Genomic DNA, 14,903 nt, shown 5'->3' on the forward strand with positions numbered 1-14,903 from the left:
TTCTGGAAAGCAGAACGAGTAATTAGTCCTGTTTCATCTGCCTCCTCCATTTCCCTGTCCCTCTCCATTTCTTTATGCAGAAGTATTTGATGTGTTTCAAGCTTCTAATACTACTTGTATTAATCAGCATAGCAGCTGCTGAAGATCTCAATTTCGCCTACCATGGTTTCCGGTCTGCAAATCTTAGCCTAGACGGCATAGCAAGAGTGACACCCAATGGTCTTCTGAGGCTTACAAATTACACTACATTCAAGATTGGTCATGCCTTCTATCCCAACCCAGTAATTTTCAAGAACTCATCTAACGATACAGTTCTCTCCTTCTCTACCACTTTCATCTTTGCTATGAGATATACAGGTCTCCAGGGCCACGGAATAGCCTTTGTCATCGCTCCAACAAGAGGGCTGCCCCATGCTTCTTCATCCCAACACCTAGGCCTTTTCAACCTGACAAATAATGGCAGTCCAACAAATCATATTTTTGTTGTAGAGCTTGACACTTTTCGGAACGAAGAGTTCAAGGATATCAATGATAACCATGTCGGGATTGATATTAATGGTTTGGCCTCTGAGGTGGCTTCTCCTGCCGGATATTATGTCGGAGAAAGATTGATCACCAATGGCCAACCGGTACAAGTTTGGGTGGACTATGATTGTAGCAAGAAGCAAATCAATGTCTCTTTGGCTCTAGTTAGTAATGGTAAGCCCTATATTCCACTTTTGTCTTTGACATGCGACCTTTCCCCGGTTCTTCACAAAACCATGTACGTGGGCTTCTCCTCGTCCACTGGCCAGCTTACTGCTTCTGCTTACTTGTTGGGGTGGAGCTTTAAGATGAATGGTCAGGCTGAAGAACTTGTTCTCTCACAACTTCCTAAGATGCCTCGGCTAGGACCTAAAAAAATATCTGAACTTTTGACCATTGGTCTGCCTGTGAACTTGGTGAGTGTCGCTTTGCTAGCATTTCTTTTTGGTGTAAACTATGCCTTAAGAAGAAAGAAGAAGTTTGCAGAACTGCTTGAGGACTGGGAGCTTGAATATGGGCCTCAAAGGTTTAAATACAAAGAGTTATATATTGCCACAAAAGGGTTTCGCGAAAATGAACTTTTGGGAAAGGGTGGATTCGGTAAGGTTTATAAAGGTATATTGCCCACCTCTGGGATTGAGATTGCTGTGAAGAGGGTCTCACACGAATCAAGACAGGGGATGAAGGAGTTTGTGGCAGAAATTGTCAGCAATGGACGTCTTCGTCACCGAAATTTAGTCCCATTGTTGGGCTACTGCAGGAGAAAAGGAGAGCTACTGTTGGTCTATGAGTACATGCCTAATGGAAGCCTGGACAAGTACCTCTTTGGCCAACCAGCGGTCACTCTCGATTGGAGGCAAAGATTTAGAGTCATAAGAGGTGTAGCATCAGGGTTGCTTTATTTGCACGAAGAATGGGATCAGGTTGTGGTTCACAGAGATGTCAAGGCCAGCAATGTATTACTAGATGGGGAATGGAATGGAAGACTAGGAGATTTTGGGCTTGCAAGATTATATGACCACGGCTCAGACCCTCAAACTACTCAAATAGCTGGAACATTTGGGTATCTATCTCCAGAGCATGCAAGATCAGGCCGGGCCACAACAAGCAGTGATGTGTTTTCTTTCGGTGTATTTTTGCTTGAAGTTGCAAGTGGAAGAAGGCCAATAGAGTATCACGGCTCTGAGGATGTGATTTTGGTTGATTGGGTCTTTTCTTGTTGGAAAGGAAGTAATATTCTTGAGGCGAAAGACCCAAAGTTAGGCAATGATATTGTAGCGGAGGAGGTGGAGTTGGTGTTGAAGCTTGGGCTGTTGTGCTGCCAATCAGAGCCTACAGCAAGGCCAAGGATGCGCCAAGTTGTGCAGCATTTGGAGGGTGATATTCCTTTGCCTGCAGAGTTGTCACTTCTCAGTGCCTCTGCAAGTGGCCTAGCCATTTCTCAGAATGAAGGTTTTGATGAGTCTACAATGGCCCGGGGGTCTTCAGCGTCATCATATGCTGCAGATTCGTCATTCATCTACAGTGGTCGATGAATCCAAAAGCAACAAGATCTTCTGTGTCTCTGGTATTCATAGCGTATAAAACTGAGTGGCACTCCTAGTACTTATGATTTTTGTAAATTTCAATCCATTCAAGGCCAATCATATTATCATACACAAGTTTGTTCTTTTGTTCTTTGCTATTCTATCTGCAGTCTGCACGGAGCAATATGGATTTTGTGCATTGCACAGAGCAATATAGTCATACAGTGATTGTTCTTGTTCACTCGTGTTCGTCATCAAAATTTAGTATGTCTCTTGGGCTTAGCGTTTCCTCACAAAGAAGGTTTTGACAAAATTGCAATGGGCGCGGGGTTTCCCCATTCATATGCTGTAGAGTCATCACTCCTCTCAGCCGCTCAGGTGGTCGCTGACGCCAAGCACATAGCGTTCTCTAGTAAATATTTTTATCAAGTACAACATAAAATCCACAATCGGGAATCAGAACAATCTGTTGTTTTGTATCCAAGTGCTTATTAGCTTGTCAATGTAACAGGTTCTCTCTGTCTTCGTCGAACATGTGATTGTCTCTATTTGTTCTAACGTATTCCGATGTGTTTCAAATTTCAATATGTGTGGTACGTAAACGATGATTAGTCCATTGCTCGAATATCTCGATGCTAGACCAGAGAAGATGGTGAGGTGAAGGACCAAAAGTAAAAGTACGTTTATAGCAAAAGTGATAATGGAGCACACGTACATAACTATAGTTTACTGTACTGAGATGTATTGAGAGAGAGAGCGAGAGAGACTACAGAGGTTCTACAAGATATTTTGTTAGAATGTGTCCGCTTAAGATTATGTGCAGTCAATTATGATATTATCCTCTTGTTAGAAACGAATTTTGCCCATTTCAAATTGAAAGTGGGCTATGACCCTGATTTGGACATGGCTTTTTTTTTTAAAAAAAAATACAAGAATACATTTACACCGAGTTGAAGAATAAATTGACTTCAACCTCACTATTGACAGTATTCGATGAAAAATAATGAAGTAAGAAAAGGAGGGGAAATAAAATAGTAGGCGGTTACGGGTCGGGTTCATTAGACAGGCGCGGACTCTGGATGGCATATTGGATTGGAGGTAGCGTCTGAGTCGCCTTACTCCGTTCCGATTGAATTAATCAAAGAAATGCCGGTGAGAGTGGCGGAGACCTCCGCGCCTTCTCAACTTTCAGGTACTCCTCTCCCCCCTCTTCTCTCTCGAAACCGAAGGCCACCGCAAACAGCGGTTTGCCCATTTCCTAAAGTTAGGTTTCTTGCCGAAATCTGCACTATTTGGTACATTTTGTAGGATTGAATTCTCAAAGGCACTACCTTTTCTGTAATTTTTCTTCCAATTTTTCACACACATATGTATATGTTTGTGGATGTTTCTCTGTGCAGGTTCAAATTGTGGACAGACAGCTCCTCCAGCTTGCACACTTTTAAGCGTTGGACAGGTTTCTCTTTGTCCCTGTGCCTTTGTAATTCTTAAATTTCTTTCCTTTTTCTTGAAATTGGTTAGAATTGTGGAGTATCGCCTGATCAATATTGGTTTTAAGCACAAGCACCGAAATTTGGAAGCGTAAATGTGTGCCACATTGTAGAAGTAAGTTCATGGTTCTGTGGCAGGCCTTCTCCGGTACGCAGAACGTTTCTAGTCTGCAGAAAGATGAAGCGTGGAGAGTGAATGTTTGGATACAGGGGTGTGACCTTGAGTATGGTTATCTATGTGGAACCATGGAAGCTCTTAACGTTCCTATGGCAGACACACCGGTAAGAAGTTTCTTTCTGCCTGTTGATTACCTGTCACCGTGAAATGTTTGTTTGTGTATTGGTATTGATATTAAGTATTTCCGCGAAATGATTTAAGAACAACAAAAGAGTGAACGAACTGCTGAGTTTTTATCGGACTGTTCTTTAGTTAAGGAGTTTCATTCCCTTTTAGCATTGTAGGTCCCTTTGATTTTCATACTGCTGTCAGTGTTGTGGTTGTCTAGAGTCCACATCTTGTAATATGGCTATATCTAGATGGCAAACCTCATAGTTAAATCTTAAATCAAGCATTCTTTGGGTTCATTAGGTGGCCGCGAGAAACTTGATTTGCCTGATTTTCAATCTTCCTTTCCTAAGATATCAGTACAATATTCACTGCTTATCGTGTGTCTCATAGAAGCCTGCCACTTTCATGCAAGACGTGTACATTAGATTTGACACCGTATCTAATTTTTTGTGGATATGGAAATCTAGTTACTGTAATCCCCCACACTCCCGTATTCTGATATTTTCATAACCTTCATTGGGTATCTACTTTGTTTTCCTAAATGTATGTTAGGTAGTTACCTTTTGGGAAGGAGAGATTGTTGACACCAAGAATTATACTTTCTTCACTGGAAAATGGGAAGCAACGTATGTTTCTTTTGTTCTTTTAACCTGTAATCCATAGTAGACCCTAATTAGCAATGGTTGTGGAATAACGATCTAGTGCTTATTTGTGAAACCCTTTACAGGACAGAGGATGATATAAGGCACTGGACCAAGTTTCCTTCTTTTTCCTCTCTTCTGGTATGGAGTCTATATCTTCTCAATCTATGGAAAACTTCTTTTATCGTCTGATTAATTCTATTGTTTACAGAGCCAAGTGGAAGTTGATGGTGGCAAATCATTAGATCTAAGTAATTATCCATACATATTCATGGTAAGTGATCTAATTGCTTTATTATTCCCCATATAATTACTACTTAACCATCGGATGAAACGTTGATGAATTCTTTGACATTGTCGTGGTGCAGAGATGGAAAGAGCAATACTTTGTGAATGTTGGCACAGACTGTGGGCTGACTATAGCTGGCTTTTACTATGTCTGTTTTTCTTGCAGCGATGACTCCATCAATGGCTTCTATTATGATCCTAACAGCAGGTATACTGGCCAGAGTATTTCCTTCATTTTTTTCATGGGATGTGCGTATGCTTACAAAGTATGTTGCCACTTCCATTATTATGCGCTGTCTTTCTGGTTTAGTATTTTAATCACATTGCAGCAAAGTGACTGATAAGTATTACTTGAACCAACGTGCAGCCCTTTTCAGAAGCTTGAGCTGAAATCCACTAACGAGGAACGATCAGGTTTCAGCTTTTCATCATATGAACTGCGATAGATGAGAAAATATATGTCTAGGGATATGCCTGGTAGGAATTGTACAACTTTTGGTCAATTTTCAAGAACACGCGTCTCCATTTGTAATGCAAGGATTAACGTACAAGTTGTGAAGATGTACATTTGTCTGTGCTTGTAAAAGTATGTTGCGGAGCTGTTTGGTGTTCTTGTATATTGTAATTGCCGATTGCGAGTTACTTTGGGGTGATATGAGATCTTGCATATGTGCCCAAACCTTCAGCTCAAATCTGAATTTGTGATTGTGAATACAAGCAAAAATAGGTCCAGTCAAGTTTACTTCTTTATGATTCTTGGTATTATGATTTAAAGGAAAGCTTAGCAATGCCCTGAACTTTGTACCTTGTTCCACTTTGCCCTATGATTTTTTTTAATTTGGTTGAGCACCCAAACTTTTCATTCCTACCGGTATCTCGGAGACAGTCGATAGTGTCACAATTTACCGTTAATTTCATAGCATGCAATATATAACCAACTTTTAGGAGCATATATGTCATCAAAATGCAACATGGACAAGAAAAAATAGTAAATATTTTGGAATTCTTAATTGAGCTATGAGAAAGGAAAAAGAAAGAGAGTGAAAGAAATGAAACTTAATTATGCATTAAATCAAATGCTTCTACGATACAAAATGGACGAAAATACATTTAATACGACATAATATGTGACAAAACTAACAGGAAGGGGAGAACATTGTACAATTGAAACTTAAAATTTCTTGCATTAAATCAAAGGCCTCCACAGAATGACTAGTCTAATTATGAAGTTTGTATGGTTAAATGATGTCACGTTGTCATTGAAGGAAAAATGACCCCTTATATGTAAAGAACCAAGTATTGTTCGGGTGCATTGGCATGAATAATTTTGGGGGGAGGGGGCTTAAAATGAAATTGATAGTTTACAGGCCTAAGTGGAGTGAAAAAAGCTCAGCTTTGCTTCGGCTTGAAATAGTTCAAACTTACACTAGGTTCGACTCGTTAAGAAACAAGTTAAGTTTGAATATTAATATGTTTGACTTGTCAAGAACAGAAGAAGGGAATAGTTTTCACGAGATAACTTGAATTAGGCTCTATTCAAGTAGTTTGTTTGTAATGAAAGATTATGTTTGAGATTTTTCTTTCGGATAAGATTATGTTCCCATCTTCTTCTGTTTCTAAACAAACAACAAGCATTAACAAGTATGAGGCGTCTATCACTTAAAGTATTACTTTTGAATTTTTGTTGTTGTTGTGTTGTTTATGTTCTATAGTCTTTTTATTAAAATGTGTTGTTAAGTTGTGAATTTTTTTTATAGAAAACTTCATTTTAATTCTTAAAAAATATGACTTTTAGACTATAACCTTGTGTAAGATTAAAATCCAATTTTAGTCCCTAGTACATTTAATCATATCATTTATTAGTTATATTTTGATGTTTTATTTATCGTTTTATTTTTATTTTAATGTATTAATTACATTTAAATATAATTTTTATTTCATTCATCATAATATATTTTAATGTCTACATTCAGGGAACTAATTCTTTTATAATATATATTCCGATAACAATTTTTATGTTCTTCATTTAGGTACATTAATACATTTGAATATTTCGGTATATCCATCGGTACAAACATATAATTACATTGATTCAATATAATGCATTTCGGTCAATATAATGCATTTCATTACGTACATTTTGGTACACACATTTGAATATTGACTTTTAGGTACATTAATTCAATATATTATATTTCGATACGTACATTTAGGTACATACATTTCGGTATTGACATTTAGGTACATACATTTCAGTATTGACATTTAGGTACATACATTTTGGTATTGACATTCAGGTATGTACATTTAGGTTCATTATAATATATTTCGGTACAATCATGTAGGTACAAATATTTCGGTACAAAAAATTCAATTATATATTTCGGCACAATCATTTCTGTACACTTATGTATTTATATATTTTTGTATCACAAATTTCTTTTAATATTTTCTCATTTACATTCATTTATAATTAAAAAACTAAATATGTGCATATTAATAAAATTAAAATTTAATGTGGAGAGATTAAATAAAAATACACATTAAATAACAAAAATTGAATGTAAATTTTGATAAAAGTACACTTTAAGGGATTAAATTGAATATGTAATCTAGCACCAGTTTTTTTTTTTAATTTTAATCTTTTACAAGGATTGATGTTCATAAACCCCTTTTTTTTTTATTAGAGCAAACCAACTTATTGCAATAAAAAGCTCGATACAGTTTGAGCTTGGTGTCAAGTTGAAGTTTTTAAGCTCACTCGAGTTCATATAAGAAGCAAGCCAAACCTAGTTTGAGCTTGAAAAGAATTAAACAAACCAAAAACTTTGAGCAAAGTGTTATTCGATTTGGTTCGGCTGGTTTACAAGCCTCAATGCTGCTGGTAGAGAATATGTGTTGTGGACCTTGTGGTCCCCAATCCAACTGGCCGAGGTTCAAGGATATCAACATCTAAACCATTCAATTAGCAGCTTTTGTTGGTGGAGACCGGAGAGATTCAATTCAATTCAATTCAATTACAGATCATATAGCTTGCAGTAGCGGATTGTCCCAATAGAGAACTGATGACATGAGATGAGCTGAGAATTGGCCATCACCATTCACCACCAAGTCACTCATGATCAAGCGTTGAAGACGATCACGAAGTGGGGCCCAACCCAAACACACACAACTTGTAAAATCAACATTGAAAAGTGGGGCCCACATTTGAGCCCCTAATATTATTCTCAAGTTCAGTGCCAACCAAACCAAACCACCACAGCACCAACACATTCACAAACCTTGGCATTTGCCCTCGTTTCCTGCATTGAAGGGGGACGACGATGAGATGAGAGAGAGAGGGAGAGAGAACATTTATTCCACTAAGTTGCCAACAGAAACATCCTCGTGCATGGACTCACGCAATTGGTAACCCAGGTCAAAATAAAAATAAAAATAAACCCTAATTTAAATAATACACAAAATACCAACACAATAAATAATTAAAATAAAAATCTTAACCCACCACTACTAGCCTACTACCAGAAAAACACTGCATTTACCCCATTTCATGAGGGACGTGTCCCTCTGTTTATTTCTCTATCTGTAAGTTGTAAGTTTGTAACCACCCACCAACTCCTATATAACTTCCCCTTAACTTTCCTGATCATTTCACCATCTTCCATATTTTCCTTTCGTTTTCTCAAACTGTTCATCTCTCACCCGAGTACCCTATTATTGGGGAAGAAGAAACTTATGTACTTTTTTTAGACTGGCCATAGCATCTTTTATATTATCCAAAACATGGTTTGCATGAAAAGTTTGCTTTGTGATGAGGTATGCCCTCCAAGCCCCCCTGCAGTGACTACTGAGCCTTTCGGTTGCAGTAACTTTGGATCCTCAATGTATACAACTAAGGAAGAGTATGACCAGGCTCTTACCATATGCATGGAGAAGGAGATCAGCTACATGCCTGAACCTAATTATCTAGAGAACCTATCTTCCAATTATTTGGTCATTGCTAGGTTAAAATGCATTCAGTGGTTCATCAAGGTCAGTACAATAACATATTTGCGTGTGTGTGTGTGTGTGTGTGTGTTAATATTTATCAAACTACGCTTTTTAATTAATTGAGAAAAAACTACTATATACCTTGTATTAATTAGAAGATGATTACTACGGTAATACAATATAACATTTTAATTCTTTGTTTGTGTTTTCAGTCTGCAGGTCGGTTGAACCTCTCCCTTGGAACCGTTTTCTATGCTGCAAATTACCTTGATCGGTTCATTTCCATGAACCATTGCACTGTAAGGACTATATGTTATATAGTAATAATTTAAAATCATTCGGTGATATATGTATGGAGCGAGAGAGACAGAATTCAATTGGTCTAATTTGGGAAGGGCCACATATATATTATATATATGTGTATCACTGAATGAATTTATTTAATTCAATTCTATGGTTACCTTTCATATTCTTTTTTAAATTTTCTAATTTTCCAATTTCCTAGTTATTTGTTTCGACAACATTGAAAGGATATATGAAACTAATATGTATAAAGGTGTATGTATTTTCAGGGATGGAAATATTGGATGGTTGAATTGGTGTCTGTTGCCTGCTTATCTATTGCCTCCAAGTTCAGTGATACCTGCAATCCTTCCCTGCTTGAACTTCAGGTGATAACTATTCATTAATTATGTGCGTGAGCTGCTGTTATTAATGAAGAATGTAACCATCATATGTTTCTGCATTGGTTTAATTACTGTGCTAATTCATATTGATCACAGATGGAAGATCTGGACCATTCATTTGAGCCAAGCACAATCCAACGAATGGAAATGATGGTGCTAAATGCATTAGGATGGCGCCTTGCGTCTACAACAGCTTACTCTTACCTAGAACTGTTGGAATGGATTCTGGACTCCTTGAAGCCCCAACTTCATGAAAAGCTCATAGGCCGACTTAACAAATTGCTTCTTGGAGCTATTTCAGGTATATATGTATATGCAAGCACATTTTTTATTCGTAATTATTCGATGTATGTTGTACAGTTGTAGTGTATACCCCTGTTGAATAAAGTTTTTCTTTTTAACTCACTGCGTTCTGAGTTCAAACTCTCCCTACTCTCTTTAATCAAGCTTAGAGTACTAATATTGATTATGCTAAAACACTTGTATTATTATTTGCTGATAGTACTTATAATTAATGAAACAAAAATTATTATGAAAATTCCAGATTCCAAGCTTCTGGATTTTAGGCCAAGTGTGGTTGCAATATCTGCTCTAAGGTGCAGTCTGGATAAGATTCAACTTTCAGAAGCCATATCTGATAACGCCTACCTCACGTGTCTCACAAGTCTATTGGATCATGACCAAAAGGTTAATTAATTAATTTCCATCTTCAGTATCAAATTCCCTTTTTAATTTGCCCTTTTCTTTTGCTAATTAATTTCTAACATTTTATTCCTGGTACTGTTTTATTGACTGGTTTGTCCACTACCTGTATATTATAGTGTGAGTTGGTGAAGTGCCATATGATGATGGAGGAGCAATATTCATCGGTTGATTTTTTGGACAACTTAAGAGTTCAACGGGATATTCATTACTGCCCTTCAAGTCCCACAACAGTGCTGTTGAAGAATCGTATTATTTTTTATGATTTTCATGTTGATTTCTCTCTCTTTAAGATGAGAGATCAAACTATAATCACCGGGATTAACAAGAGAAAGCGAGAAGATGACTACCCTAATTAGAAACATATCTTCTATTTATTTATAAATTCCCCGTAGATTGTACGTCAAGAAAAGTTAAATCTTGAGATAGAGTTTGACAGAACGTGTGATATATATCTATGAGAGAAGAAATAATTAAGCAAAGCTGTTTTTCTCTACCTCCTGCATGCTTATTACAACTTCTGCTGGACTGCTACCCACCTCTGGATTTTCCCTTTTTTTTATGTAATGACAGTTGGGCCACGAAAAGATATTTCTGATTGAATATATAATACCTGGTCCTCATCAAATTTTGTTAGAATTTTTCTGGTTAAACAACGCACTCATCTGAGTTTACGCACATTCTTAAATTATTGTTTGTTTAAATTTTATTACAGTTTCAAAAGACAATAAAGGGCATAACATTTTAAAAGCTAACCCTAGTCCACCTATAACCAAAGGGTAAGAAAAGAAGAAAAATGTTATTACAAACTTTGATTCTTATTCCATTGATTAAAATAAAGGAGAAGATTATAAATTGTCAAGACCGCATTATATGCTCAAAGACCGCATTTTTCCGAGATTGGACACATGAAAACAAGAACAAGGTACGAACAAAAGCGGATGCCCAAAAAAACAAGAGAAGCAAAATCGAAATAAAAAACAAAACAAACCCACGACGAAAATTGACAAATTCCCAAGATCTGAACTAGAGAAAACAAACTGAAGGTGAAGTTAAAAAAGAAAAGGAAAAAGAAATGATAAAAATTGATATACCAAACGAGGGGATTGAAGTCAAAATGATGAAACATGCTCTAATATCATGTTAACAAATCAAACGACAAGAAAATAAGAACAGAAAAATGTTAACTAATATTATTGTACTACTTATTTTTATTATAATTGCATGATTAAACATAATAAATAATAAATAAAACGTTATCAAAATTGTCAATGAACACAACCAATAACAACGTAAAATTGTCAAAACTAATAATGAACACAACCAATAACAATGTAAACAATTGATTAAAAGTTGCACACAAGATAAATATATATGTTTAGAATATACTAAAATTTTCTTATCAGAATAAGTTTGGCGGAAAGCTAAAAATTATATAAATAATAAAATAAAATAAAATAAAATAAAAAAACCGGAGAGGGTATTGAACCCGACGTGAATCGAACACGCAACCTTCTGATCTGGAGTCAGACGCGCTACCATTGCGCCACGGATCCGGTTGTTAACCATGTTACATACTATTATATATCCAATCGAATAATCTGTTTTTTATTCTCACGGCGACTTCGTTTGGTTGCTGCTCAATGCTCTCACTCTATATGGCTTATAGCCAAAACGGTTCAAACTTGAAAGAGACATCCCGCCAAGATCAAACTGTAGCTTGAACTTGAGCCTGAAACCTCAGACTTAGAGTCGTCTTCTCCAAGAAGTTTCATTCCATTCAACAAATATCGATATCTCGAGTTCAGATGAATGAGTTGTGCAGTCAGTGCGATATATCTTTATAAAAACTTTCAGTTCTTCCGACTCTGTGAAATAATTCTGAACCTATGAAATAGTGTGCAGTCTGAAATTGAAAAAGCTCATAAAACTTATGGTTTTTCCTTTTGGTGCACTAGCATTTGCGTCTGTTTTCTTGAGCTGACAGAAAGAAGAACTTAAATTTTTCCTTCAATTTATTACTACTTTTAGCTTCACGCTTAAAACTTTTAACTTGGTAAATACGATCATCTGGCTCCCGTGGCCTAATGTATAAGGCATCTGACTCCCACCGGGCGTGCTTTCTTCTCTTCGCAGCATCTGAGAACATACCTTTTAACTGAAAGACAGAAAGGGTTTCAAGTTTGTGTATAGAAAGAAAGAAAGAAAGAAAGAAAGAAAGAAAGAAAGAAAAGCCCCCGTGATTCAAAGGTTAAATGAATGAGATTAATTATGAAGAGAATGAAGAAGTTAATTTTTATGTGTTTCCGAAATACATACATGTTACTTTTTGTTGATGCACAAAATTAGTGAGACTTTGGAACAACGTAAAGTGTCAAGTTTGTGACCTTTGTTCGGTTGTTTCGGTCACCTAGTGATGATAATATGTAAAGAGATAGAGATAGGGAAGCCAACACAAGATGTATATGGTTCACCCTAAGTCTGGCTACGTCCACGAAGTAGAGGAGTACTCATTAATGGTTACAAGAGTTCTCATTAATAGTGAAGGCTTTACACAAATACATAAGTTAAGCATAATTATCATTAATGGGTTCTAATGACTAGTTAAGTACAATAATGACATTAGGGTTTAATTGTAGGGAAAAGGATCATCGTTGGATCCTTTTCATGGGGATCCTAGGGATCCCGTGATCATGACCGTTCATCGTTTATTGTACATCGTGTGGTCAGTTTTCGTTAGGTACTATTTATATTTAAATTTGAAATGATTTCTGACCACACGATGTACGATGAAAGGTCACGATTCCTTCTCCTAATTGTAGCAAAATGGTCTTCTTTTATAGTTGAGGAGAGCCTCCAGCATTTGTCCGCAGTCTATGAGCTTTATTCTGACATTAACATATGTCATGCTGTGATTGGCCTCCTGGTAGGAGGGAAACTCTTGTGCTTCGACAATGGTGCTTGAACATGAACCCCTCAGTGGGTCCTTGAAGGTATGACGTTGACCGGTGCTTAGTAGTTTCAAGATTGGTCAGGTATGGTACAAACACTTATATTCATTTAATGCAAACTAGTCTTTTACTAGCTAGTAGTTTATTTTCAATCTTCACTTAGTTGAATGAGATCTCAAGTTCAACTTACAATAATGATGAGGATGTAAGAATCAATGATTTACCAATTGAATAACCAAAACTTCAAGAACAATATTAAGTAATAAAGCTATAAACTGAAATCAAAGAGTTGCCGAGAAGCTTACCTGCAGAATTGAAACTCGAAGAAGCCATAGCAGCTTCTCAACCAAACAACCTTCTCCTCTTTTGCAAAAACAAAAGTGCTCGCCAAATAATAGGTATTCGGATCAAAACAAACAGCGATATTTGCAAGAGCAGTGATTGAGGTTATATATAGAATTATTCCAACTTATTCTCCTATTAGAATTAGTTTAGAAGTCAACAAAGTATACCTTATCATACTATGAGTGTAGAAGGTTAATCAGCGCAAAACCAAGTCCCACAATCAAGGACTACTATAAGCACCAATAATTCTATAAGGAATAGAATTCCTTTGAGCATATTAACAAGACTTTTCCATTCAAAGATTCATCCAATATTACAGCCAATTCTAAGTCATGTTTCATACTCATATTCTAACAGAGGATGATATATAGTTATCATGAGTTAGACACCTAATTGTCAGTCCTATTATTATAGACAACGGCAGATCCAAAGGTCGCGAGATTCTACAAAAATTTGGAATTATGGGGAGGAAGGATCTGAGGACCTTATGGTCATGTGGTATGAGACTTGAAAATACTCACAAATTGTTCGACAAAATATCTTTTAGGCATAATTCAACAGACCTTGACAAGTGATGCTCGACGGGCTTTGAGATAGGCTTTGAAAGTTGTCGACAGTCTTTAGTTAGTTGAATGAGATCTCAAGTTTAGCTTACATAATGATGAGGATGATATATAGTTGTCATGAGTTCGACACTTAATTGTGGGTACCGGATCCAAGGGTCCCTAGATCCTACAAAAGTTTGGAAATATGGGGAGAAAGATCCTCAGATGACCTTATGCCCATCTGGTATGGGACTTGAATACTCACAGATTGTTTGATAGAATATCTTTCGGGCATAATTTAGTAGATCTTGACAAGTGATGCTCGACACACCGTGAGATAGACTTTGAAAGTTGTCAACAGATCATGGCAATTAACAAGCCCACCCTCGTGATCGACTATATGACTCAACGAAAAAGTTGTACAATTTTCGCACTGGTACCCCTCGAGGCTTGAGTCATGGATCGCCAGTGGCTATGGCACATTGTATTAGAAAAACTCTCTTGCAACTAATATGTTGTCCCAATGGCATCACTAATAACGTAGATGATGTCATGTATTCAAATAGCACACTAGTTATCTGATAAATAGGTCTTATACAGTGTCACCGATTGTAAGAGAGAATCTCGTATTATATATATCTTATCATTTGTTAAAAAATAATTAAAAAAAAAACATATGTTGGTTGTTATTGAAAACGATAACTACACACTTTTTGTTCTTCTCCTATACACCCTTCTTTATTACTATCATAGCTACCAAATTATCAAAATTGTTTTTGGTTGAAAAAATGGTAGACCAATTTTTTCATTTCATCTCTGTGCAAATATTGAATCTCTCACGTCAATTGAAAACAACTGCTTGATTTCATTTTTGTACTTTAGCAAAAATACATTAAGATACTGATCTCTGAGGAAGACGTGCACA

At 36.5% G+C, this 14,903-nt stretch overlaps 3 protein-coding genes and 1 non-coding gene across 6 annotated transcripts; 3 read left to right on the plus strand and 1 right to left on the minus strand.

Moving 5' to 3' along the window:
• On the plus strand, positions 1 to 2,819 carry LOC137745787 (L-type lectin-domain containing receptor kinase IV.2-like). The gene is made up of 2 exons (XM_068485799.1): positions 1 to 1,977; positions 2,335 to 2,819. The coding sequence occupies exons 1-2, from the start codon at positions 75 to 77 to the stop codon at positions 2,544 to 2,546; spliced, it is 2,115 nt and encodes a 704-aa protein (XP_068341900.1). The 5' UTR covers positions 1 to 74; the 3' UTR covers positions 2,547 to 2,819.
• Positions 2,820 to 3,086: 267 nt separating this feature from the next.
• LOC137745937 (uncharacterized) lies at positions 3,087 to 5,505 on the plus strand. Of its 3 annotated transcripts, none has more exons than XM_068485971.1 (8): positions 3,087 to 3,243; positions 3,452 to 3,507; positions 3,680 to 3,823; positions 4,383 to 4,456; positions 4,558 to 4,612; positions 4,683 to 4,745; positions 4,840 to 5,025; positions 5,127 to 5,505. In XM_068485971.1, the coding sequence occupies exons 1-8, from the start codon at positions 3,198 to 3,200 to the stop codon at positions 5,142 to 5,144; spliced, it is 642 nt and encodes a 213-aa protein (XP_068342072.1). In that variant the 5' UTR covers positions 3,087 to 3,197; the 3' UTR covers positions 5,145 to 5,505. The 3 variants fall into 3 exon arrangements, with proteins under 3 accessions (XP_068342072.1, XP_068342071.1, XP_068342073.1); XM_068485970.1 differs by having other exon boundaries at positions 3,088 to 3,243; positions 4,840 to 4,967; XM_068485972.1 differs by having other exon boundaries at positions 3,191 to 3,243; positions 3,610 to 3,823; positions 4,840 to 4,967.
• Positions 5,506 to 8,542: 3,037 nt separating this feature from the next.
• LOC137744321 (putative cyclin-D7-1) lies at positions 8,543 to 10,496 on the plus strand. Its single transcript, XM_068484161.1, has 6 exons — positions 8,543 to 8,791; positions 8,962 to 9,048; positions 9,322 to 9,420; positions 9,532 to 9,736; positions 9,980 to 10,122; positions 10,257 to 10,496. The coding sequence occupies exons 1-6, from the start codon at positions 8,543 to 8,545 to the stop codon at positions 10,494 to 10,496; spliced, it is 1,023 nt and encodes a 340-aa protein (XP_068340262.1).
• Positions 10,497 to 11,621: 1,125 nt separating this feature from the next.
• Positions 11,622 to 11,693, minus strand: TRNAW-CCA (transfer RNA tryptophan (anticodon CCA)). The gene has a single exon. It is a non-coding gene; the product is annotated as a tRNA-Trp (tRNA).
• Between the last annotated feature and the right edge of the window lie 3,210 nt (positions 11,694 to 14,903).

This window comes from Pyrus communis, chromosome 9, assembly GCF_963583255.1.
Source record: "Pyrus communis chromosome 9, drPyrComm1.1, whole genome shotgun sequence".
Classification (NCBI taxonomy): Eukaryota; Viridiplantae; Streptophyta; class Magnoliopsida; order Rosales; family Rosaceae; genus Pyrus; species Pyrus communis.

Coding starts and splice junctions, on each gene's coding strand:
- LOC137745787 (XM_068485799.1), top strand. CDS start 75: ATGCAGAAGTATTTGATGTGTTTCAAGCTTCTAATACTACTTGTATTA. Junction 1,978..2,334: donor AGCCATTTCTCAGAATGAAG/GTTTTGATGAGT, acceptor TCTTGGGCTTAG/CGTTTCCTCACAAAGAAGGT.
- LOC137745937 (XM_068485970.1), top strand. CDS start 3,198: ATGCCGGTGAGAGTGGCGGAGACCTCCGCGCCTTCTCAACTTTCAG. Junction 4,457..4,557: donor ACTGGAAAATGGGAAGCAAC/GTATGTTTCTTT, acceptor AACCCTTTACAG/GACAGAGGATGATATAAGGC. Junction 4,746..4,839: donor ATTATCCATACATATTCATG/GTAAGTGATCTA, acceptor GTCGTGGTGCAG/AGATGGAAAGAGCAATACTT.
- LOC137744321 (XM_068484161.1), top strand. CDS start 8,543: ATGGTTTGCATGAAAAGTTTGCTTTGTGATGAGGTATGCCCTCCAAGC. Junction 9,421..9,531: donor CTTCCCTGCTTGAACTTCAG/GTGATAACTATT, acceptor TATTGATCACAG/ATGGAAGATCTGGACCATTC. Junction 9,737..9,979: donor GCTTCTTGGAGCTATTTCAG/GTATATATGTAT, acceptor TGAAAATTCCAG/ATTCCAAGCTTCTGGATTTT.